The sequence below is a fragment of the Gopherus flavomarginatus genome, chromosome 23 (assembly GCF_025201925.1).
Source record: "Gopherus flavomarginatus isolate rGopFla2 chromosome 23, rGopFla2.mat.asm, whole genome shotgun sequence".
Taxonomy (NCBI): Eukaryota; Metazoa; Chordata; order Testudines; family Testudinidae; genus Gopherus; species Gopherus flavomarginatus.
The window spans coordinates 1,833,645-1,860,162 of NC_066639.1; the positions used below are offsets into that span (position 1 = coordinate 1,833,645).

The window sequence follows — 26,518 nt, forward strand, 5'->3', positions numbered from 1 at the left end:
TGTGTCACCTTCTGATCATAATGCCACTGGCCTCAGGAGAGCACCGAGACAAGAGCTACATCACAAGAGGGTTATGGTACTGAGAGAAAAATACATCACAGGGAGGGAGTAATTATCCTGAAATGAAATATTCCAGTCTAGGAAGTGAAAGAATTCAAGTACTTTATTACTTAAAATTATGTTTGAAATGATTAGATTTTTATGAATAAATTGCAGCAAATGCTGATTTCACTGTACACAGAGGAAAAAATTTTTGTATAAGTAATATACAGAAATGCTTCTGGAAAAAGTTGAGTGTGATTTAAGGATATTTACACTGTATATTTTGCATGTGACATTGACAATTTCTCTTTGAACAGTCATATGATTTGGCTTTTGGAATCTCAGCAGTTACTATAATTAAAATAATTGTTGTCTGTGGACTCCCATAACTTCCCACAACTCTGAACATTGAAATTGTAAACATTGAAAAAAGGGCTTAAAAATTTTTATCACTATCTATTGAAATTACGAGAAAGAAATAGACAAAATGAATTTTGTCAAACCCACTTAACTGCAATTGCAATATGTTAGGGGATGGACATTCACAACTAAGGCACCCAACCTTAATTCTGCCCTGTAGTGATGTCAGGTAATCACCATAGGGCTATGAATTAGGCATTTTAGTGTATAAAGTTCCAGGTTACAAATGGGTATGATCTAAAGACACATGAGATCTTTTCCTCAGGATATCACCGTCACTGGGTTGTTTCTCTTGTTGGTAATTCCCAGAAATGAACAGATTATTAACGTTTTGTCAGTTATGAAGTGGCCATTTCAGATTTCTGGGGAGTGTCTGTTGTTTGGCACTAGGGGCCAGGTCCTTGGAGAGATGGAACCTTGGTTTCATTTTAACTTCTCCATGCTCAGCAGCTTCTGGAATTTGGTTCAAAGTATTTACATGTTTCCCTGCCCTGGTGTTAAAAGTGCTGCTTTAGAAAGTGGGGAAGGGCAGGAACTGACTGCAGGATCAGTAGCTGAGTCCCTTAGATATTTATAGCTCATCGGAAGGAGGACGGGGATCGGTGGGTGTCTGTGGCTTTAATAATAAACACACAAATATCATTGCTCTTAGTGAATTTTCATCTTCTAATTCCCATAACCCACTAATTATCCCTGGCTACCCCCGGCCGTCTAGGGAGGGAGAACTAGTAAACTCCTGTGGCCCGTGTAGAACCTAAGGCACAAGGATCTTTCCGTGGCTGACTCAAAGTCACCCAGAGTGAAATTCACTTCACTGGATAAATCCCTAGTTGCTGAGCTCTGCAGAGGGGTGGGGAGGTGAATTCCATCCCCCATTCTTGAGCATGGACCCCCCTCCAATTCTCACCCTGATCTCAGACACTACCCCAATCTTCCCCTGCAGTGATGGACCCACTTGATGCTACCAGAGTCATGTGCCATGGGATCTAGAGAGGACAGAGGCCCAGCTCCAGAACTGCTCCCCCTTCCCACAGCCCCCAAGCTGTGCTAGAGTTGCCCTGACTTTCCGAACTGCAGATGGGTCCAGCTGTACCCAGCCCATGCACCTGCCACACACAAACTGTCACAACAAACATGCCAGGATTGGGAAAGACCATCTGGGGCTGGCTGCAGTCTCCCTTTGCTGCTGTGAGGGGAATGGGGTGGTCCCTCATATAGGATCCAAACATACCCAGGGGCAGAAGGGAAATGTTGTTTCTTCCAGGGGTTTGAAATGTTTGGTTTAGAGTCCTGAGCTCTGTCTTCCTGTTTGTCTCCTTCTGCCACTTTCAGATCTCTTGGAGAGACAAGGTGGGTGAGGTAATTTTTTTTAGAACTAATTAAAAATACCTCTTTACTATCCTGGGACCAACATGGGTACAACAACTTTCCCCTTTGTACCCCCTCCCCATCTCACCTCCCCCTCAGCTGAGACTGTCCCATGTGCTAGGAAAATAAGGGTTCAGTCCTGTAACTGGATTGGGTCTTGCCAGCACTAACAGGAGTGAAAGCCTCTGTGCATTAATGACAGCAGCAGCTCTGGGACTGGACACATAGGGAGAAGAGATGGGAGTGAGCAGGTTATGTTTGTGCCAGGTGTGAGTTACTCATGTGGGAATTCTGCACCATTGCGTATGCGCAGAATTCACGTCCAGCGCAGAATTTCTTTTTTTTTGGCATGAAGAAGATACGTTCTGCCTGAGAAGTGCTACAGTTCTGCCTTTCACCCACCAGAGGCCCTTGTGGCACCAGAACAAGCAGCATTCAGCTGGGTTCATCTTGGTGGTGATTTGTGGCCCTGAGCTCTACCCCAAATGGGAAGAGAGTTAGTGGGTGGAACTTGGGAGAGTCCTGAGACACGGCTGCCTCGGGGGGTGGGGACAGGGTGGTCATTCTCTACTTGCAAGAGGGTGTGAAAAGGGCACAGGAGGAGCAAGTGTCCCCTATGGAGACTGCCCAGCCCCCGGTTAACCAGTCCCAGACACTTCTTCCCCCACCGTACCCCAAACCTCTTCACCCCTCCAACCATCAGTTGCCAGTTTTCCCTCGCTGCTAGCCCTTCCTGACGGGCAGAGACCCTCTAAGCCAGTACTGTGTCAGGGCTCAACCTTCTGGCTGAGTCCTCTGAGCACTTTCTTCCTCTCTTGGGGTACCATGCCACAGGGGCCCCACAAATCTACATTGCTTAGGCTTTGGCTTCAACCTCAGGTAGGACTCAGGGCCCTGGACTTCAGCCTCATGCGCTGGGATTTAAGCTTTCTGCCCTGGGCCTCAGTGAGTCTAATACTGGCCTTGCTTGGCTCCCGCCCTGAAACCTGCTAGTGACCCTAGTGGGCGCAGGACCCCTAGTTGAGAACCACTGCCTTACCCTATGAATCACAGCAATGTTCAGGTTACTGCCAGTCGTAGAATCATAGAATATCAGGGCTGGAAGGAACCTCAGGAGGTCATCTAGTCCAACTCCATGCTCAAAGCAGGACCAATCCTCAACTAAATCATCCCAACCAGGGCTTTATCACGCCTGACCTTGTCCCAAAGGACCAGTCACTTACTGAGGTCAGTTGAATCTTAGATCTCACAGCAAAGACAATACTTGTAGCCAGTCCTGTAATAACCTGTATTAAGACTTATTTAAAAGGAAACGAGAGTTGTTTACGAAGTTAAAACCAGGTAATTCTATAGATGGAGACAAGTTACAGTCTTAATTTTCAAAAGGTAATAGAAGCTTCTATAATAAGCAAGCCCTATATCTTCCTTAGGACTAACCCAGGCTAATCAGCTGGGGATCTCTTGCTTATGCCTAGAATTTTTGCCCCCCTGAGTCCAAGCAGCATATGGATAATCAGTTCCTTCTGTATGGGGTTTTTTATCCCCTTCCTGCCATGTGCTCTGAGCTGCAAACTGAGCTAATGGGAAGTCAAGAGCACAACAACAGTCTTTTGTCGTCTTTAACATCCCATAATAGTCTCTCTGGTGTTGATGAACCTTTCCTGCCAGGCAGGATGTAATGCATTCGGTTGCCAGTCAGCACTTCACCTAGGTAAAGTCTCTGTCCTGTCTGGTGATTTACAGAGCCACAGAGGCTCACAATGCAACTAGTCAGATATTAACCCAGTCAGCAACTCACAAGCATTCCATGAAGTGTAAACATATTCTTATAATCCTAGTCCCTAATACTAACACGGGTGAGTCAGACTGATTCCAGCTATGTGTTTGTCCCTGTTCAATGAAGACATGGGGGCTTTTGCAAGAGCTAACACCATCTGCCAGTGTCACAGGCAGGATGGGCAGGGATGGTGTCTCTAGCCTCTGTTTGCCAGAAGCAGGGAATGGGTGACGGGGTGGATCATTTGATGATTACCTGTTCTGTTCATTCCCTCTGAAGCACCTGGCATTGGCCACTGAGCTAGATGGACCAGTGGTCTGATGCAGTGGGCAGCTCTGACGTTCTCATGTTCACAGTCTCTGTCAGGAGTATCTATTCATTTGGACTCACTGTGGGGCCACAGAAAGAAACAAGATGTGCTGAGGCAAGAAGGCCCAGTCTCAGAGCCCCAGGGCTCATGCTTCCCAAAAGCTAAAACTAGGCTCAGCCCATGAAAGGGGCACTGCCAGGAGAGACTGTATAAAGGCTGGAGCATCAAACAGCTTTGTAAACCTGAGAGAGCTGCCTTGGGAACAGTGACAGGGAGAATTCCCCAGAGTGACTCCTTTGATTCTGCTCTACTCTGGCCTTTGGTTCATAGAATTATAGAACTGGAAGGGACCTCGAGAGGTCATCTAGGCCAGTCCCGTGCACTCAAGGCAGGACTCAATATTATCTAGACAATCCCTGACAGGTGTTTGTCCAACCTGCTATTTCACAACCTCCCTAGACAATTTATTCCAGTGCTTAACCACTCTGACATTTAGGAAGCTTTTTTCCTAATCTCTATCCTAAACCACCCTTGCTGTAATTTAAGTCCATTGCTTCTTGTCCTATCCTCAGCGATTAAGAAGAACAATTTTTCTCTGGCATCCTTGTAACAACCTTTTATTTACTTGAAAACTGTGATCATGTCCCCTCTGAGTCTTCTCCAGACTAAACAAACCCAGTTTTTTCAATCTTCCCTCATTGGCCATGTTTTCTAGACCTTTATTCATTTTTGTTACTCTTCTCTGGACTTTCTCCATTTTGCCCACATCTTTCCTGAAATGTGGCCCCCAGAACTGGAAACGCTACTCCAGTTGAGATCTAATCATTGCGGAGTAGAGCGGCAGAATTACTTCTCGTATCTTGTTTACAATACTCCTGCTAATACATCCCCAATTGATACTTACTGTTGCAAAAAAAGCGTAACTCTGTTGACTCATATTCTGCTTCTGATCCACTATTATCCCCAGATCCGTTTCCACAGCACTCCTTCCTTGGCAGTTATTTCCCATTTTTTATGATTGTTCCTTCCTAAGCAGTGTACTTTGCATTTGTCATTACTGAATTTCATCCTATTTACCTCAGACCATTTCTCCAGTCTGAATTTTGATGATTTTGAATTTCAGTTCTATCCTCCAAAGTCCTTGGAACCCCTCCCAGCTTGGTATCGCCCGCAAACTTGAGAAGTGTAACAGAGAGACTCTGCTACTGGGAGGGTTTCACCATGTGTCAGAGGGTTACACCCTGGTAGGAGGGGGCTAGATCTGTACTGGAATAAGGTCACTCTGTGCTTCCCAATGTGGCAGAACCTAGAATGTCCATTAGCAGGGAAAATCCTGGGGGGAATCGACATGTGGAAAGGACAGAAACCCTGTGTGAATGCTCTCACATTGCCCTTCTCACCCTGGCAGGCTACAGAATAACGTCCACGTTTTGCTCCAGATCATCCCATCCTCCCAGGGGGAAGGCAATGGTTGCAATGGAACTGGCTCAGGTAAGGGATTCTCAGGGAGCTGGTGGTGGGTTCTGCTTTTAGGGAGAGAAGCAGTAAATGTATGGGAGGGTGGGAGCCAGTGATGAGCTGCCAAAATATTAACAACAGGTTCCTTCCTCCTCACCTCACAAGGGGCTCATGCCCCCCCCGGGGGTCATGCCCCATCCAACCCCCCGTGTTCCTTGACACACACCCCGGGTACCTCTGACCTATCCCCCCCTTCCCTGTCCCCTGACTGCCCCCTGCTGCCCCATCAAACCCCTCCTCTCATTCTTGATGCCCCCTCAGAACCTCTGCCCCATCCAACCACCCCTTCTCTCTGTCCCTGACTGCCCCCCACCACCTCATCCAACCCCTGCTCCTTCCTGACTGCCCCCTGGGACCCTTGCCCCCATTCAATTCCCTTGTTCCCTGCCCTCTGACCGCCCTGACCCCTATCCACATGCCCACAACCCACCAAACACCCCCTTCCTGCTCCCTGCCCCCTTACCACACTGCCTGGGGCCAGGACTGGGACCGCTCTCCTGGGACCGCGACTGGCGCCGCAGGACCCAACTCCCCAAGCTGGGCTGGAGCCGCTCGGCCGGGACCGGTGCTGCGGGGCCTGAGCTGGGCCAGGTCAGAGCCGCTCGGCCAGGACCAGCCCGAGCCAGGGGTGCTTAGACGGGACCCGGCTGGGGCGCTCGGCTGGAACCAGACTGAGCCACGCGTGCCGTTCCCCCACCCCCCCGGCCTGGGTTACCTGCCTGCTGCTTCTTTCAGGCTTCCCGCGAACATTTGATTCGCGGGAAGCAGGGGAAGGGGAGGAGAAGGAGGGTGGAGCATTCAGAGGAGGGGGGGTGTGAGGTGGGGCCGGGGGCCGGGTGGGCAACTGCCTGAGCCTTTGTTAAATTTAAAAGCTTTTTTAGAACCAGTTGTCCTGGAACAACCTGTTCTAAAAAGTCTTCTAAATTTAACAACCAGTTCATGCGAACCGGCTGGAGCTCACCACTGATGGGATCTGCTAGAGGTGGTGGGAGGCAGGAAATATCTTGGGTGGAGAAAGAGAGGGGAAAGGATGTGACTCATAGACTCATAGGTCAGAAGGGACCAATATGATCATATAGTCTGACCTCCTGCACAAGGCAGGCCACAGAACCCCACCCATCCAATTTTATAACAACTCCTAACCCAGGACAAACCTGCTGAGAATTGTGTACTCCAGGGTGTGATGGGTTGTCACCCCAGGGTGCAGTCTGGGGGGCTTCTGGGAACCGCTGTGCTCTCTAACCCTCAAGCTGGGCTGGCCCTTCTCACACTGCTTTGCTAGAGATTCAGCCAGCCTTTCCAGGGCCTGTTATCACTCAACTCGACAGCAGGTGGCGCCATGCAGCCAAGTAAGCTACCTGAGTGCTTTACCTAAGCCACTCAAGGAGAGAGAGAGAAGACAACAGCCAATTTCCCAGCGATAAGTGTTAGCAAACAGATCAAAGCAGATTACTTAGCAAATAACCAAAAGCTCAAACCAAGCCTAACATGCTAGATGGATAGAATTTGAATTAGCAGTTTCTCACCCTGACTGATGATACAAGCAGTCCACCAAGTTTCCATACACAAGCTAGAAATCCCTTTGCACTGGGACGAATACTTCCTCCAGTTTAATCTTTGTTCCTCAGGTGTTTCCAGGAGTTCTCTTGTGCAGGGAATGAGGCCTTGAGATGATGTCACACCCCACCTTATGTAGCTTTTCCATATGACAGGAACCCTTTGTTCTAAACTCAGTTCCCAGTCCAGTTTGTGGAAAAATACAGGTACCAAAATGAAGTTGATTGTCATGTGGTCTGGTCATATGCCCTAGCATGCCCTGCTGAGTCACAGTAGCCATGACTCCTATGCTGGCTGAAACGTTTACAGGAGGGCTAAGCTCTTCCACAGTCTATTGTCTTTGTTGATGAGCCATGAACACTGTCTGGCTTCGTCATTGTTGTACCTGAAAGGCTCCTTGTGGCTGTTAGCCCAGTGTAAGCACATTTGAAAGACAGATACAGAGTCAATATCCATAACTTCAGCTACAAACATGATCCGTGCACACAGGTAGGATAATCATATTCAGTAAATCATAACTTTTCCAGTGACACCACACATGACTCATTTTGTACAAAATGAGTCATGTCCTAATCATATTATAATCCTGCCACTATGTTGAATATAGGCTGTAGTGTCAGATAGGTTCTAATTTCAAGGCACAGGCTTTGGGAATGAAACTTCCCCTCTTTGTGGAACAGGAAATAACCCTCCAGCCAGGGCTGGGACAACTTCCCAGACTCCCAGTGCTGAAACCTGAACTTCCTGACACTTCGTTAGTTACCCCCACCCCCAGTCTTTGTGGCAACTGCAAACTTTATCGGTGATGATTTTATATTCTCTTCCAGGTCATTGATAAGAATGTTAAATAGCACAGGGCCAAGATCCAATCCTTGCGGGAACCGCTAGAAAGAAATCCACTCGACCATGGTTCCCTATTTAAAATCCCAGTTTTTAATCTATTTAATGTATGCCATGTGTATTTTGTATCTTTCTAGTCAAAATATTGTGCTGAACCAACTCATGTGCCTACATATATTACATCAGGACTATTAGCTGCAAGTAAACTTTTGATCTCATCCAATAAGGATATCTAGTTAGTTTGATAGGATCTCTTGTGTCTAAACCTTTTTAATGGGTACTAATTATATTACTCTCCTTTCTTTCTTAATGAAATCCAGTATCGGCTGCTCCAATCTCTTGCCCAGTATCGATTTCAGACTGACACACTTGTAATTAGCTGCGTCATCTCTTTTATACTTTTTAAATATTGGCACAGCATTAGCTTTATTCCAGCCTTCTGGAATTTCCCACGTGTTCCAAGTCCTAATTAAAATCAACATTTAACAGTCCACCATGCTCCTCCAGCAGGTCTTTCAAAACTCTAGTTATCTGGACCATTGTTAGGATTAATTTTGTCCTTTTAAAAACTTCCTTCTTATTTTCATTGGTTGATCATTGATTTCTGATAGCTTCCCTTGCCAACTTTCTACAATTCTGACCTTCTAACTTCTATTCTTTACTATTGAGTTCCCCTTTCTTCCATATATTTTATTTGGAGAGTGTTGGGATTCCAACCAGGGAGCTACCAGCAGGCTCCAGAGACAGCCCCATCTCCTATATTAAGCTCTGACTAGTAGCTATGTGATAAATGTGATGACCCTGCTTCCATCTGTCAGACGTGACTCTTAGCCAGCCAGAGAAACAGAGGTTTATTTGATGACAGGAACAGGGTCTAAAACAGAGCTTGTAGATACAGCGAACCGGACCCCTTGGCTGGGTCCATTCTGGGGGGCAGTGAGCCAGACTCCCAGCTCTGTCTTCCACCCTTGACCCCAGCCAGCTCCAGACTAACAACCCCTCCCAGCCCCTCCTCTCTGCCAGCCCCTTTCCCGGGCCAGGAGGTCACCTGATTCCTTTGTCTCCAACACCTTCAGCTGATACCTTTGCAGAGGAGGGGCCCAGGCCATTAGTTGCTAGGAGACAGAGTGTCAGGCATTTAGGTGCACTGGCCCTTTGCTCTGCCAGATACTTAAGAACTGCCATGGGGACACTGAGGCACCAACACAGTACTCAGAGAAACCATTAAGAACTTTCCCAGTTCGTCACATCTCTCCCCCCTTCGAGACCGAACTGAGCGAGGTCACTCCAGCCAGTGACCTGGGGAAGTTCGAACCCACCAAGGTTCCCATGGATGCCCCAGCATTTCTCCCATCTTTTGGTGTGAGTTACACCAGGACAGTCCAGTTTCACACCCTCCCTTAGGTTGGGTGTGCTTGATGGCACTTGCAGACCGCATGTGGGAAGGTTTATGCAGCCCATACCCTTTGCCACCCCAGTACTCCTGGGTTTAAGCTGGGATTGGGTCTTTTCCCAGCCCTTTGGTTTGTGATTTGGGCTCCCTTGGTTAAGAGCCCCCATTCTGGGCTTTGCCAGCTCTGGGCTTGGGCAGCCGCTTCCCACTTTGTGGCCCAGACACAACACCTTTGCCGTCCCCCCTTGCACTTTTCAGCTTTTACTGTTAGTCCCACCTCCTTGAGGCAGCCCAGCCCCCTCTTCACCTGGGACACCTGTTCCTTCCAGGTCTAGCTAAAGATGTACGTTATTAGTGTCTGCCAGGGCCAAGTTCTTCATTCCTTTTAGCTTGTCTAGAGTCTTCCCAGGCCTAGGCATGGGGTCGGCATTAGACACTGTGATGGCTTTAAGCTTCTGATAGCCCCCATAAAACCAGATCATTCTGTGTCGCTTGGGGATCAGCCCCACGGGTGAGGCCCACGGGCTGTAAAACGGCTGGATCCCATCTAAAGCCAGCATGTCCCTGACCTCTCTCTCCAGGTTCTGGGCTGCTTTCCCAGTGACTTTGAACGGGGAACACCTGATGGGGAGATTGTCTCCCACCTCAGGGAAGAGATCCCCCCGGAGGTCTTCCCCCTTTTTTATCCAATCCTCCCTCTTCAGGTTCAGGGGTCCCCTCACTCTCCTCCCATCCAGCAGCTCGAAAGGGAAGAACCCTGTGGATTCCTGGGGCACCACCAGCTGTCTCCCGATTCCCCCCAGTTCTACTTCCCCTTGGGGAACCCATTTCTGGTACAGGAATCCCTTCTCCTGCAGGACTCTGTCCCTGCAGCCTTCCCCAAGGGGGTTTGCAGCGCTGTGCCCAGCAAGTTTTTTCAGCTTCTCCAAGGAGAGATCCTTCTGCAGCTCGGTCTTGGATTTAACAGCTGGGCCAGGGAGTGGGACCTGCTCCCTCTCACTGGCTGGACCTGGGGTCACAGCCCCCCTGAGCCCTGTCCCTGGTAGCTCCCTCCCTGCTGTGTAATTACTTCCCAGCAGCACGTCTGGACCAGGCAAACCTGTTTGGCAGCTGACCTGCCCTGCCCAGGTGTCCCCCCACTCAGATGGGATCTCAGCTCCCCCCGTGCTCAGCGCTGCCCTTGCTGTCCCAGTGGGGGCAGGCAGGGAGCTCTCTGCTCTGGTCACAGCATCAGAGCCAGCGTGAGCCCCCTCTCCGGTGTGCAGGGGGGCGGGGAGCATCTCTCCCTCCCACTCAGCCCCAGGGGCTGGTTATAGGTAGGCAGGTATTCTGAGCCCAGCAGCTCCTCCCCCCTGCCAGCCAGGTCATTTGCATTTTCACTGACCATTTCCATCCTAGCCAATTGGTTCCCTGGATTTGAATTCAAACCCTCGGCCGTTACAGGAGCAGGGCCTGGATCCTGTCCCATGGGAAGACAGTCACCCCCCAACAGGGCCTCCCAGCCGATATCCTGGAGAACCCCAACTACCAGCCAGCCCAGCCCCTTCTGGGTCTGCTCAGGGATCTGGGCCGTAGGCAGGGCGAGGGGCTTCACCCCAGGGATCTTTACCCAGGTCCCACAGTCCCTTAGCATCTGGGGCTGCACCACCACAGTTCTCTCTGTCCCAGGGTCTCGCCCCGGCAGGCGTGTTTTTCCACTGACCCCTGGGCAGCCCCCTATGTCTCTCTGCTTCACCATTACCAGTCCATGCTGCTGCTGCTTTTTCTGCAGCTTTTTTTTGGGCTCTTGCTCTCTTTCACGGTCCTTTCGCTCTCTTGGACTCTGCTTCCATCCCATCCATCTTCAATTTTCTGATGGGGAACCTAATCGTGAAGACCCTCGTCTGATTGGGGACCAGACTCCCGGGGATGCCTGACTGATGCTCCAGCTGCTCTCAGATTCTCTCGTAGCCCCATCTGGGCCAGGAATCTGCTCCTCAGAGCGGTCCTTTTTCTCCAACTGCACGATTAACTGTACCTTGGTGAATTTCCCCATGCGTAACCCTTTCTTTGTGCACAGGATCACAAGGTCCTTCTTAAGGAGATGGTGATAGGCCATCACTTCACCGTTCCCAAGTGGCTCAGGACTCACAGGCCTGTGTGCTCTTGGCTCCCCCATGGTTTCCGGGAAGAACCCCTGGTGTGCCAGCCCTTCTCGTGATTACCACCTCTTTGCCAGGGTTGAGCTGCAGACTCCTCCGCCCCTGAGACTGCTCCTGCAATCCCCAGGGGAACCCTGCTACTGCAAAATCCTTCTCTCTCCCAGGGTTGAGTGGCAAGCTCCTCCGCCCCTGAGACTGCTCGCTGCAGTCCTCAGGGGGACCCTGTTATTCGAACAGTCCTTCTCGCTGGTCACACACTCCCAGAGGTTAACTGCCTCCTGAAACCATCCCTCTCTGAGCCTTCAGCACGCCTGGTCCTCATTATCCCTCCTTTGTTTTACTGCCCCCCAGTCACTTACTGCAAGTAGCGCCATTCACGGGGTGCAGTACATCCCACCTCTGCCACCAGTTGTCACGGAGTCCCCGGGCGATGCTCTGGAACTGCTCCTCACCAAGCCAGTCAGGACTTTGGGGAGCCTCCTCTCCCTTGGAGCAGACTTGTTCAGGGCAAGAAGCTCACACAGCTTCACCTCCTGGGTCTCTCCTTGGAGCATTCAGCATTCTCTGCCCCTCCGTGTGCTTCCCACAGCGAGTCCACCCCAGCGGGCTCCTGGGGAAGCCACCGGGTTCTGGACCCCCACTTTGCAGTCAGACGTGACTCTCAGCCAGCCAGTAAAACAGAGGTTTATTTGATGACAGGAACAGGGTCTAAAACAGAGCTTGTAGATACAGCGAACCAGACCCCTTGGCTGGGTCCATTCTGGGGGGCAGTGAGCCAGACCCCCAGGTCTGCCCTCCACCCTTGACCCCAGCCAGCTCCAGACTAACAACCCCTCCCAGCCCCTCCTCTCTGTCCAGCCCGTTTCCCGGGCCAGGAGGTCACCTGATTCCTTTGTCTCCAATACCTTCAGCCGGTACCTTTGCAGAGAAGGGGCCCAGGCCATCAGTTGCTAGGAGACAGAGTGTCAGGCATTTAGGTGCACTGGCCCTTTGCTCTGCCAGATACTTAAGAACTGCCATGGGGACACTGAGGCACCAACACAGTACTCAGAGAAACCATTAAGAACTTTCCCGGTTCGTCACAGGAGACACAAAGGTTCTCTCTTCCTCCTGGCTGCTCTAGGCAAGGTGGGGTGGGACTCTGTGAACATGTGCCTCCTGGAGCTTCTATTTCCCTGGTGCTGCTGTTCCGCGAATAGTGGGGTTGTGAGTGGGGCAGCAGGTCCTGAGTGTTGGACTCTTTCTTTTTCAGGATCCGGTGACTTTTGAGGAGGTGTCTGTGTATTTCACTAGGGAGGAATGGGCTCTTCTGGACCCTGTTCAGAGAGCCCTCTACAGGGATGTCATGCAGGAGAACTATGAGACGGTGACCTCGCTGGGTAAGGAGTCCTGTCCCCTGGGTTATTAGAAGCTGTGGGGTCTCTAAAGAACCTGAGCAGTAATAACTTTATACCTTTATTCATCATCCAAGTTTTGACAAGTTTCTTTGCCCCCCTTTTTTTCCTTATCTCCCATACACTAGCAGGCAGCAGGGAGGGAGGAGGTAATGAGAGTCGAGGAGGGAACACAAGAAGCTCCCAAGGCGCCAGGAGGTGGTGCCGGCTGCGAGTAACGGGAAGAAGCAGGGGAGTGTGGAGGAAGGGCACCCAGGAAGTGGGCTGGGTGGGTCATTGGGAGGGAGGAGAGGTTTGGGGATCTAGAGCTGTGGGGGATCCCAGACCTTTAACCCTGAATCCCTACCCAAACCTCAGGTAAATCCTAGACTTCAGCATAACCACTCTCGCAAAGCCTCAACTTAATATAAGGCCCTGAACTGTAGCAAGCTTAGGCTACGTTTACTAAATAGTATCACTAAATCGACCACGGCTAGATCGATCTCAGCATCAGTCCCGGCTGTAGTGTCGACCTGCCCTTAATAGCCCATTTCTTTATGCTCACCTCTTTGCCTCCACGAATGTTCCAAGCTAATAAGCAATACTCTGATCATGACATCTTACCTCTAGCAAGTATAAAATTGCCCAGAAGATGTGACACTAGCTCATAGATCTTGACCCTGCCCTGATTTTACGAAGAGTGAGAGTTTGGAGAGAGTCTTATCCCCCCTCTCCCCATCTACAGCAGCCACAAGCTGTCTTCCCTCTAGGCTCCTTGGATCTTTGAGCCTGTCCCTCCTGAGGTTGCGTAGCCCAGTTCTTGTTTCTTACTTTCTCCTTTTCCAGAAGAATTAGAGGCTGTTGCTCCTGAATGTTTAGCGTTTAATTGCCCAGCCTTCTCCTCACACTGCGGGAGTTTAATTCTTCCTCCCATTTCACCTGAGTCACTAGATTTCCTAATTCCCAAAATGTGCTTTTGCAATGTCACAGGTTGGGGTACCTAAGCCTTTGACCTGCCTCCATGGTCTTCTCAAGGAATGGCCCCTCAGGTATCAGACCTCTAGCCAGCCCCCTCTATGGATAGGGACCCACATGCCTCTCCTTTTTGACCAGTGTGTGGGGATTGCAGCTTGTCCTCCACTGTTTTTGCTGGACTAACGTCCAGTTCCTGTGCTTTGCTTTCTCTCCAGGGGCTGTGAACAGTGTGTCTGAGATAGAGGTGGGACTTTGGGTGATACTTGCATGATGCCAATACACACCTCAGTTTCTTGCTGTGTTTGGTATTGCTATGATTATAAAGAGCAGGAGACGTGAGGTGTTTTGTTACGTAGCTGTCATGGGGTAATATGAATGGGTCATTTAGGACTCGCTGGGAGTAACCTACATCAATCTAATACCCAACAGAGACAAGAGAATGACTGTCACCCAGGGCTTCCCAGAGGATTCAGGAGACCTGAGGTCTTCGGTGGTGTGTCCCTCTTATCCGCTCTGACACCGCAGAGCATTTTCCTCGTGTCCCCCTTACCAGCTGGAAGGAGGTTACTAGTGGAGTTCCTCAAGGATCAGTTTTGGGACCAATCTTATTTAACCCTTTTATTACTGACCGTGGCACAAAAAGTGGGAATGTGCTAATAAAGTTTGCGGATGACACGAAGCTGGGGGGTATTGCTAACACGGAGAAGGACCAGGATATCATACAGGAAGATCTGGATGACCTTGTAAACTGGAGTAATAGTAATAGGATGAAATTTAATAGTGAAAAGTGCAAGGTCATGCACTTAGGGATTAATAATAAGAAGATTAGATATACATTGGGGACGCATCAGTTGGAAGCAAGAGAGGAGGAGAAGGACCTTGGGGTATTGGTAGATCACAGGATGACTATGAGCCTCCAATGTGATATGGCTGTTAAAAAAGCTAATGCGGTTTTAGGATGCATCAGGTGAGGTATTTCTAGCAAAGATAAGAAGGTGTTAGTACCGTTATATAAGGCACTGGTGAGACCCCACCTGGAATACTGTGTGCAGTTCTGGTCTCCCATGTTTAAGAAGGATGAATTCAAACTGGAACAGGTTCAGAGACGGGCTACTAGAATGATCCGAGGAATGGAAAACCTGTCATATGAAAGGAGACTCAAAGAGCTTGGCTTGTTTAGTCTAGCCAAAAGAAGGCTGAGGGGGATATGATTGCTCTTTATAAATATATCAGAGGGATTAACATTAGGGAGGGAGAGGAATTATTTAAGCTTAGTACCAATGTAGACACAAGAACAAATGGGTATAAACTGGACACTAGGAAGTTTAGACTTGAAATTAGACGAAGGTTTCTAACCATTAGAGGAGTGAAGTTCTGGAACAGCCTTCCAAGGGGAGTAGTGGGGGCAAAAGACATATCTGGCTTTAAGATTAAGCTTGATAAGTTTATGGAAGGGATGGTATGATGGGATAGCCTAATTTTGGCAATCAATCTTTGATTATCAGCAGATAAGTATGCCCAGTGGTCGATGATGGGATGTTGGATGGGATTGGATCTGAGTTACTGCAGAGAATTCTTTCCTGAGTGCTGGCTGATGAGTCTTGCCCACATGCTCAGGGTTTAGCTGATCGCCATATTTGGGGTCGGGAAGGAATTTTCCTCTGGGGCAGATTGGTAGAGGCCCTGGAGGTTTTTCGCCTTCCTCTGCAGCGTGAGGCATGGGTCACTTGCTGGTGGATTCTCTGCAGCTTGAGGTCTTCAAACACAATTTGAAGACTTCAATAACTCAGGCATAGGTTAGGGGTTTGTTATAGAAGTGGATGGATAGGGTTCTGTGGCCTGCTTTGTGCAGGGGGTTGGACTAGATGATCACATTGGTCCCTTCTGACCCTAGAATCTATGAATCTATGAGCTCTGATGCTGCAGAGCATTTGCCCTGTTTCCACGTTCCACGTTCCTGTTCCCCCTCCTGTTTGACTCAGTTTATATAGTAATATTCTCAGCTATACCTTTGCTTAACCAATCATTGTACTGAAATTTAATTAACCAGTCCTAACACATTGAAACATAATTCTCTAACCAACTGTATCCCACTACCTAATTAACTTACACCTAGCAAAATTAATTATACAGCAGACAAAAACAATTAGAGAACCAGACTGATTAACATTGTAAAGCGGTGGCCATAAAGATAAAAGAATACAAAAATGAGAGTTTCACAACCACAAGCATTGAGTAGTGATTTCTTGCCAAACCAGTCTGCTATCAAACTAAGTTTTCTTTAACCATCTTAAGATCTGTTTCTTTATCTGGTAGTGCTGGGCACTATCAGGACAGGATCATCTTCCTAACAGCCCAATAGCACCTTATTTCAGTGTGACTGGTTTGGGATGTGAGGATGTGACCCTTTGCTTCCCAGCTTATGGCTGCCCCTGCTGCTTAGCCAAAGGCCTTAGCCTAAGGACAAGGCCTCAGACTGTCACGGTAAGAGAAGGCCCTTACAAATACAGACAGTGATTTTGATTCTTTGTTTTCATACTCCTGTAAGTAGCTAAGTGATAAAAATACCCCTAAGTTCTTATACTATAGGCTTTACAGGCAGGCCTGAATATCTCTATTCTAACAGTGGGTTCTGTCTCTTATCCCATTCTGTGCCTGTCTTGTGTATTTAGATTGTAAATTCTTCAGGGCATGGGCCATCTACTATTCTGTGTTTGTACTTGTCCTAGCACAATGGGGACCCACTGTTAGTTGCTCCTTAGCACTAATGTAATGAATATGATTTATAATCATAATAACTCTCCTGCCTCTTTGAGCCAAGGAAGCTAGCCTTGGAATGTTACTGCTTAACAATCAGCTGGGAGTTAAAACCATGGACTATTCTTTGTGACAAGTATCCCACAAATTCTACTGACCTCCCTGGTTTTCTTTGCCTGCAGTAGGGTTTCCAGTTTCCAAACCTGATATGATCTCCCAGGTGGAACGCGGGGAAGAGCCGTGGGTCCCAGACCTCCAGGGCTCTGAGAAAGAAGTGCTTCCAAGAGCTGCTTGCACAGGTGAGGACTTGGTTAAACCAACTCAACAACTGTGTGGGAATGCAGGAAACATTTGGGATGCCCTACAAAGACCCTGTGAGCTCTCCCAGTTCAGGATTGTTCCCTGCAGATGTGGAATCATTATGGCAGATGTCACTCATGGCTTCCCTCCTATTCTGACTGACAGCTGGCAGCAGGTCGCTCCGCGATCTCACTTTCCTCTGAGTGTTCTCGTGAGATGCAGACCAAAACTGATCCCTTCCTCTCTCCTCTGGGGAAGGTTTTGGGGAAAATCAGCTCCTGATAGGTTTGACCTCTCCCACACACATTTTGGATTGTTCATCCCTTTTTTCCATTCCTCTCTCTGAGATTTTCTTTCTTTCCGGTGCAGGTAGTGACCTGTGTCTGGATTCTCTCTGTCTCCCATCAGGTGATGGGATGGTGAGTGAGAATGAGGAGGAGAAACCCCATCAGGAAGATGCTGAGCGAAGAGAAGCACATGGAATGTTATCAGGAAGATCCAAAGAGAATGTTTCCAGGAGTTGTGCACTCCCAGAAAAAACAGAAGCCTGTGAGACTCAGGGGAGGCCAGAGGGAAACTTGAGTAGCCTCTCAGACCTTATAACAAGTGGAAGAATCAACTTGGAAGAGACACGCTACAGGTGCCATGAGTGTGGGAAAAGCTTCAATTGGAGCTCTACCCTTGTCAGACATCGCAGAATCCACACAGGAGAGACGCCTTATACGTGCACTGAGTGTGGGAAAAGCTTCAGTCAGAGCTCAAACCTTATCATGCATCAGAGAATCCACACGGGAGAGAAGCCTTACACGTGCACTGAGTGTGGGAAAAGCTTTAACTGGAGCTCTACCCTGAATGCACATCGTAGAATCCACACAAGAGAGACGCCCTACACATGCTCTGAGTGTGGGAAAAACTTTAGTTGGCGCTCAGACCTTATCACACATCAGAGAATCCACACAGGAGAGACGCCCTACACATGCTCTGAGTGTGGGAAAAACTTTAGTTGGCGCTCAGACCTTATCAAACATCAGAGAATCCACACGGGAGAGACGCCCTACACATGCTCTGAGTGTGGGAAAAACTTTAGTTCACGCTCAGACCTTATCAAACATCAGAGAATCCACACGGGAGAGAAGCCCTACACATGCTCAAAGTGCGGGAAAAGCTTCAGTCGGAGCTCACATCTTATCACACATCAGAGAATCCACGCAAGGGAGATGCCCTACACATGCTCTGAGTGCGGGCAAAGCTTCAATCAGCGCTCAAGGCTCATTAGACATCAGAAAATGCACAGAAGAGAGAATTGTAATAAATCCCTTGCCTAGTGTAGGCAAAAACGAATTTTTTTTTAAAAAATCACATTAGCTAATTCCCACATAGTGATTTTTGCATCGTCTTCACCGTGGTGTCTCAGCTCCACCAGATAAGATGCCGCCTTCTGCCTTTTGCAGCTCAGCCTTCTTTGGGGTCAGTCCTATGATCTTTTCTATCAACTCCTTTCCTTTTGAGTCAGAGGAGTGTGTATCCCTCCAGCTAGGAATGTTCCTGAGTTCCAAGTTGGGGAGAGAGGTTTGATCCCAACAAGCTACACTGAGGCAAAAACTACCTGTGCCTTCCATCCACTAGGAATGTACATGGCGTTAGCTGCTCAAGTTAGTGATCTTGGTGTAAAAAGTTGTAGTGCAGATGCAGCCCAGGTGCAGTGGTTGGCATTAGCTTTCCCCTTGACCTGACCTAAACTCCATCACTTTTCCTAGTCTAAACTAACCCTGAGCATCATGGTTATCCTGTTCCCCCATTTCAAAGCAATTCTTAGTCATCGAGTTCTCCCTTGGGGAACAAATTGTTTCATTCCCAGTTGTTCTGATGTTGCTTCAGGTTGTGCTGGAGAGCAGATATTTTCATTATTATTTTCCGCACTTAAAATGTATTGAACTATAACAAAGAGCAGGAAGAGGGCAGGGATAGGGAAAAAAGTCATTTCCTCCTCTGTAACAGCAGACATAGTTAGGGTAAGTCAGAGGGAGTCCCTTATTCCCCATCACTGTCCTCCTTCAATCCGTGGTAGAACCTCAGAATCCTTTTCCTTTCCCCAGTTGTGGGATGGGAGACTTCCAAAAGTGCTCCCTGTGCTATAGCACATGGCTAAGCTCAGAGAATAAACCCCAAATCTCCCCTGAGCTTTGCTTTTTGAATTCTGTATTTCCGATTGCTTCAAGCCTGGGCATTGTGATTATTAACCAGTTTCTCTAGCATTGTTCCTACCACTGTTTCTGTAACATTGTTTTTTATGGGACAGGGTTGTTATTCCTTTGACTAACACCAACCTGGAAGGCCAGGGTGTCTGTTTTCTCTGGCCCCTCCCCACAGACAAATCTGACAGGGTTGAACCTGCCTGGAGCAAACAAAAAGCCCCACCGGTCACACACACGAAGCAGATAGACATACACAAGACACAGAAGAAACTGAATAATTTGAGCTATCAACATTTCCACTTTCCCACAGCATGTTAGTTCTGAAGCTTGTTTTAATTTCTTTTTTTTCTTAGAACCATAACTGGGGAAAGAGAACACTGGAGTGAGTGGAATTACAGCAGGAAAGGATAAGCCTCATGATTCGTCACTAACCAAAGGCTTTGTAAACAGAGCGATAATGTTACTGAATGGTCTGGCTAACCCTGCAGTTAGAAACAATCAGCTCTATGGGTGGTAAATTGACAGGCTTTGCTGCTGATCATGAAATAGCAGCTGTTGAAAGGTAATATACTTCTATTTCAATGCCTCTGGAAGTACAGAAAACAGTGATCTGTGTTAATGACAAGTTGCCATTTCTCAGTGCCACAATTTCTATTGTGTGTGTACAGGAAGGTTTGAATGTGTAGCAGGTAGTTTGATAAAGCTTAGCTATTTTATGTATGTAACAGACTCCTGGCCACCTCCAGCAGAGGTTTCAGTCACGTACTATGGCAACTTACTGAATGTCATGCAAATTAGTCCATTCCTCCCCATAGTCAGTCTCTGATGGGAATGTTAGAATGAGGCAGAGAACTGGGAAAGTATCGCAGTAGGAATACATTAAAAAGTGGGATTAATCAGAGCTGGGATGCAGACAGAGCCTGTTCTACAGCTGGTGAAGTGCTAGGGACACACTCCCACTAGTGCAGGCTCTGAAATAACGGCAGAAGCAGATCGAAGAGAATGAGCTCATGTGCGAGCTATGGGCAGCTGCCCTGTCAGTGCACCACTCACCTGGCAGGTGTTACACAAAACGCAGCACTTCCCCTCTGGAAGAGAAACACCTCTCCCCGCTGCCACCACTTCATTATACTGTGCATGAGGCTGTTTGTCCTGCAGGACTTTGATCTCTTTGAGTGGTCCATGGTGAATCATAAAAGAGCAGGAGTCATCCCAATGGAAATCTCTTCACTTCTTTCTTAGTGTTACCTTCTTAGCCTTGGCTTTGGAGATGACATTAGCCTTATCCTGTCTTGATTTTAGGTAGGATTTTGATCACCTTCTGGGGCTTGGCAGCTTACAACTTTTGAGGGCTTTTCTCTGCTGTTTTGGTCCCCACTGCAGTCAGTACATGCTAGACATGGGCATGGTGACTTTCCTGAGGATCTTGACAGCTTTATCCAGCTTCTTGGGGGCTATTTTCCTGCTCACAGCCACTGTCATCTTCTCATGCCTTGTTCTGGAGGCCCAGCTGCTGGTTGAATGGGAAGGAGCCAAAGTGCTGGTGACTTTATCCCGCACCAAGTTGCCTTTGCTCGTCAGACTCCTGAACCCCAACTGGACGTGGCTCTTGTTCTTCTGCACAGCACAGCCCTGGACAGGAGGGATCTGCAAATGTACATTCATATGATCGCTTTGTTTAATGGATGAAAACATAAACTCTACACTTAGAGGATTGGAACTGATTTCAGCTGATGGTCAGGTTTGCTAGGTTTTTATGCATTTGGACAGTGAAATGTTGAGTGTTTACATTCATTTCAAGCATCCCCGTATAGTGGAGCTCCTGAACATAATGGAGAATGGAAATGAAAATGTTTTCCCTTTTTTCAAAAATAAAAATAAGAAAATAACAGGCTTATTAGAGGGCACTTGGATTTGAAGCAAGGACCCCTTGATCTTCAGTCAAACACTCTACCACTGAGCTTTACCCCAATGAGAGCAGATACTTTCCCCATTGTAGCTGTGGCACATCAGTGATTCCAATAGCAGGGGCAGGTTCTCTCTGGGGCACAGAGATATTTCGGGGAGTTGGTGGCTCCTTTCTTTCCTCACTCTGGAGTAAACTCAGTTTTTTATTCCATGGTACATGTTTATGGAATAACAACAGCAGCTTGAAGAAAGAGGAGAGTAACTATCTCATTCTCAGAGCTGCTGAAGGTGGCCACGTCCCCTCTGTCTGACCATTGCCATTGCAGGAGAGAAGGTTTCAATGGAATTGAATGCCCTGGGTCAAACTAGAGACACAGAAAGGTAACGAACAGCAAAGGAAATTGTGTCGGTATGTGAAACTGAGGAGGGACGTGAAATGCTCACAGGGTGGCGCAATACCCTAATCCAGGCCTGCACAACTCGTAAAGTGGCAAGGGCCACATTACTCTAAAGTAAACAGCTGAGGGCCAAAACCCCCTTTGCCTGTGATGAGTGGCTCATACTGCAGTCTGCCCCAGTGAATGAGGGCTAGATGGAGACTGGATAATAGCTAAGACTGAGGTGAAGTGGGGATAGTGGGTGGAGGTTCCCCTGGGATGGGGAGAGCCATAACTTTAGGGGTACTGCCAGGGGGTACTGTCAGGTTAAAAGGGGCACCGGAGTCCTGGGAGTGACGGGGCCAGCTGCAGTAAGGCAGATCACCGGCCTGCGGTGGGCGCTCTGACATCTGGAGAGCTAATTCCCAAGATGATCAGCAGGAGGTGCCACCAGGTGAGTCTGCCCTGCTTACATTGGGGAAGAATGAACGTGGTTTTTGTAAAGGAAAATCATGCCTCGGAAATCTACTATAATTCTTTGAGAGAGTCAACAAGCATGTGGATAAAGGTGATCCCGTGGATATAATATACTTAGATTTTCAGAAAACCTTTGACAAGGTCTCTCCTCAAAGGCTCTGAAGCAAAATGGGATAAGATGGAAGGTCCTCTCTGGGATAGGTATGGTTCAAGGCAAGAAATAAAGGCTCTGATTTATAGAATGGAGAGGTTAATAGTGGTGTCCCCCTGGGGTCTCTAGTGGGTCCAGCACTGTTCAACATACTCCTAAGTGATCTGGAAAAAGGGGTAAAAACAGTGAGATGGAAACATTTGCAGATGGTACAAACCAACTCAAGTTAGTTACGTCCAAAAGAGAGTGCAAAGTGTGACAAAGGGATTTCACCAAACTGACTGGGCAGCAAAAAGGCAGATGAAATGCAATGTGGATAAATGCAAAGTAATGCACATGGGAAAACATGATCTCAACTCTACATCTAAACTGATGGGGTCAAAATTTTGCTCTTACAACTTAAGAAAGAGATCTTGGAGTCACTGTGGATACTTCTCTGAAAACATCTACTCAATGTGCATCGGCAGTCAAAAAAGCGAGCAAAATGTTGGGAAGTCATTAGGAAAGGGATGGCTAGCAAGACAGAAATATAATATTGCCTGTCTATGAATCTATGGTATGCCCACATCTTGAATATTGGAGCTGGTCCCCCATCTCAAAGAGATATATCGGAATTGGGAAAGGTACAGAAAAGAGCAACCAAAATAATTAGGAGTCTTGAACAGTTTCCGTGTGAGGTGAGATTAATAAGACTGAGGGGAGTTTTCAGCTTGGAAAAGAGATGACTAAGGGGGGACGAGGATAGAGATCTATAAAATGATGACAAGTTTGGAGAAGGTAAATAAGGAAGTATCAGGGGGTAGCCGTGTTAGTCTGGATCTGTAAGGAAGTGTTATTTACTCCTCATAACACAAGAACTAGTGGTCACCCGATGAAATGAATAGACAGCTGGTTTAAAACAAACCAAAGAAAGTATTTCTTCACCCAACACACAGTCAACCTCTGGAAACTTTGCCAGAGGATGTTGTGAGGGCCAAGACTATAACACCAAAGAACTAGATAAGTTGATGGAGGAGAGGTCCATCATTGGCTATTAGCCAGGATGGGCAAGGATATAAAACCATGTTCTTGAAGTGTCCCTAACCTCTGTTTGCCGGAAGCTGGGAATGGGTAATGGGATGGATTGCTTGATGATTCCCTGTTCTGTCAATTCCCTCGCGGCCACCTGGCATTGGCCACTGTGGGAGGATAGGATTCTAGGGTGGCTGGACCATTGGTCTGATCCAGTATGGCTGTTCTTATGACCAATAGAGGGCAGTCCCCACCAGCAATATTTATATTTGGTGCACTGAAAGGGCTAACTTTCCAAAGGCGATCAAAATGATTAGTGAAAGTGTTTTGGAGAAAAACACTTAACAGAACAATGTAAATGAAAATTGGAAACTGTTGTTTAAGGAGCTTGTTAGATGGGGCATAAGCCATGTTGCATAATTAGGTGAGCTTGCAATGGCCTTTCACTCAACTCGCTGACATTTCTCCATCTGCAAATGTGGTACCCATTTTAAAATCTAGATCCAATCAATTACAACACGTCAGGGAAGATTCTAGGCATCAATGATCTGATCATTGGGTTGATGGAGGTAAACAAGACATTCTCATAAGGCTCCCTCCCTCTTCCCAAGAGCCATCCTCATCCTCTCTGCCCTTTCTGCTCCACATCCTCTGCAAACTTTCGAAGACAGATGCCTGGTGATGGCCTTTGCTCGTGGGGATGTCGCCTAGTGGTCAGGGTTTTGGTCCCGCGGGACAGGAGGGTACAGCAGATGGCAGGGGAGCCCAGGGCTTCCCATGGGCTCTGACCCAGGCCACTCTGAGGGCAACACTTCCTACCACCCTGCTATTGTCCAAAGTTTGAAGTTTATCACAGGAAGCTCTGACGAGTGTCAGCTCACTGCTTGGCACTTCTTCTCAGCTGGGCATGTCATGGCAGCTTTCTCCTTGGGGCGGCAGCTGTCTCAGTTACGCTGACAGATCTGGGTTGGTAACTTGTCAGTGGGTGAGGTCGAAGTGGGAACTCAGGAGCTTAGTGCATGGGCCTCTACAGCATGAACTAAAAGCCACCTGACTGCTAGCTAAGACTGTAGAAAAGACTCGTTTTCTCTCTCCCTCTAAGTGATCTTGGTGCCACTAGCTGGGACACAGCACCGCACCCTGGAGGTGTGTGAGTTACATACGTCCCCTAGCTGAGGAAGCGCATCCTGAGCTTCAGAGAGTTCCCAGCTATAATCCCAGACGACCCCTGTAACAATTGGCCTCTGGCAGGACACTGCTGAGAGTATCAATTCAGGACAAATTGCTTGGAGCAGGGCAGTCACAGTCCTGCCTAGAATATGAGGCAAGTGTACTAGAGAACCAGAGATCACAGCCGCTCTGTGTCAGAGCCCCAGAGATCCCACAGAAATGATGAGCTGCATGCCATTCTAGGGGGTGCCCCTGCAACAACCCCACCTGTTGCTTTCCTCCTCCCCCAACCCTTCTGGGCTACAGTGGCAATGTCCCCCCCATTTGTGTAATGGAGTAATAAAGAATGCAGGAGTGAGAAACCCGACTTCTTAGTGAGATAAAATGAGGGGGAGGAAGCCTCCAGCTGCTATGATAGTCCAGGCAGGACATTAAACGGTGGGGGGGAGAGGAGCCCAGCCTCCTGCTGCTATGATAGTCCAGGCAGTACAGAATCTTTTCATTAGACTTGAAAGGGCAGGGAGGGGCTGATGGAGCTCAGCCTCTAGTTGCTATGATGGAGACAGTTACCAGCTGTTCTGTACTATCTGCCAGGAATGACCAGGGGTCATTCTCATTTTTACCCACATGCCCCAGGTGACCTCACCGAGGCCAGCCAGGAGCACTCACAGGCTGATGGTGACAATGGATAGCAGTCATATTGTAGCATCTGCCACCAGGAAGAGGATGCTGGTGTTCAGTGCTACAGCACCTCGTCTACCAGCAGCATGCGGTAGACATAGGGTGACATTGAAAAAAGGCGAGAAACTTTTTTTTCCCTTTTCTTTCGGGGGGCGGAAGGGTGTAAATTGATGACATATACCCTGAAATACCCGGGAAAATGTTTTTGACTCTTCAGGCACTGGGAGCTCAGCCAAGAATGCAAATGCTTTTTAGAGACTGCGGGGATTGTGGGATAGCTGGAGTCCTCAGTACGCTCTCCCTCCCTCCATGAGCATCCATTTGATTCTTTGGCTTTCCGTTACGCTTGTCACGCAGCACTGTGCTGTGGACTCTGTATCATAGCCTGGAGATTTTTTCAAATGCTTTGACATTTCGTCTTCTCTAACGGAGCTGTGATAGAACAGATTTGTCTCCCCGTAGAGTGATCAGATCCAGTATCTCCTGTACGGTCTATAGTGGAGCTCTTTTTGGATTTGGGACAGCATCACCACCTGTGCTGATCAGAGCTCCACGCTGGGCAAACAGGAAATGAAATTCAAAAGTTCGCAGAGCTTTTCCTGTCTACCTGGCCAGTGCATCCGAGTTCAGATTGCTGTCCAGAGTGGTCACAATGGTGCACTGTGGGATAGCGCTCAGAGGCCAGTACTGTTGATTTGCAGAGCAGTACAGCAGAATGTCTAACATCTTCTCTTTGCTAAGATAATATTCGGGTTCAACTCCATCATAGCAAACAGAAGCTTCCTACCCCTGGGCTGCTCTCCAGTACTGAGCCTCCTGCACACAGACCATCTGAGACTTGCACAGTGTTACCACATCCTTGCCCTCAACCTGAGTTTTCCTTGTGAGTCACTGCCTTCCCTTACTCCTCACTGAGCCCCACAGTTCACGCAAACATATGCCCCCAGAGTGCTGACAACCCCCAAGGCAAGAACACACCCTTGGGCACCTTTACTGACAAAGCCTACAACACTCAGCATGGAAATGAGGCAGAATTGGCCCCCAAGTTTCACATGCACCTCTCTGTGTAGCACAGGCACAGCTCTGCCCAGCTGCTCCAACCCATCCCTCCATCAGCCAGTCACAGCTACAGCTGGCCCAGTGCACACAGCTGGAGGCATGTGGATAGATGCTGGAATTCCCGTCTGTGCTGTGTTCACAGATGGGAATCCCAGCAACTATGACTTTCTTAGGTGCCTCCTTCTGACACTTGTCAGAAAAAACAACCAGTTTCTTTTGCAAGTATTTGCATTGCAAGGCAGAGGCAGTCTTCTCTGTTTCCTCAAAGGATTGACCAAAAGGTGGGAAGAGCGGACACATTTGGCAAAGCACCACTGAGAGCTGCATCTCTAACCTCCACTTTACCTGGCAGGTGCCTTGGCCAGCTTAGCCACGGTGCTGCTGTCTGGGACTTTTCTCCCAGCTGCTCCATTTTTCATCAGTGACAATCAAAAGGAAGGTGACATGACATCTGTGTGTGGACATCCCCAGCAAATCACAAGGACATGGGACACAGAATCTCATGTTGCAGCAATTGCAGTCAAAGCAACCACCATGCTAATACCAGTCACAGCAGCCTTTTCATCAACTCCAGGCTTGTGATTTGATTCTTTCCAGTGCTTCTCGCCAAAGAAGCCTTTTCTTTAGCAAGCAATTACTTGTGTTGCCAAGGGAGGTGGTCTCTGCTTCCCAGAAAGACACAGGAAAATGTGAGCGAGGAGACAAAAGCCATACAACA

General features: G+C 48.3%; 1 protein-coding gene across 8 annotated transcripts in view; it reads left to right on the plus strand.

The window, feature by feature from the left end:
* The window catches only part of LOC127039399 (zinc finger protein 239-like), a 325,237-nt gene extending 304,382 nt beyond the window's left edge, over nucleotides 1–20,855 (plus strand). The window contains exons 1-5 of one of the 8 annotated variants that reach the window (XM_050933111.1): nucleotides 1,556–1,821; nucleotides 5,326–5,408; nucleotides 12,619–12,745; nucleotides 16,654–16,770; nucleotides 17,141–20,855. In XM_050933111.1, coding sequence (XP_050789068.1) covers nucleotides 5,385–5,408; nucleotides 12,619–12,745; nucleotides 16,654–16,770; nucleotides 17,141–18,096 — 1,224 coding nt within the window. In that variant the 5' untranslated portion in view covers nucleotides 1,556–1,821; nucleotides 5,326–5,384 and the 3' untranslated portion in view covers nucleotides 18,097–20,855. Of the gene's footprint in view, nucleotides 1–1,555; nucleotides 1,822–5,059; nucleotides 5,409–12,618; nucleotides 12,746–16,653; nucleotides 16,771–17,140 lie in introns of those variants that run through there. The other 7 variants (XM_050933114.1, XM_050933108.1, XM_050933107.1 and 4 more) reach the window with 7 other exon arrangements.
* The last annotated feature ends 5,663 nt before the right edge of the window (nucleotides 20,856–26,518 follow it).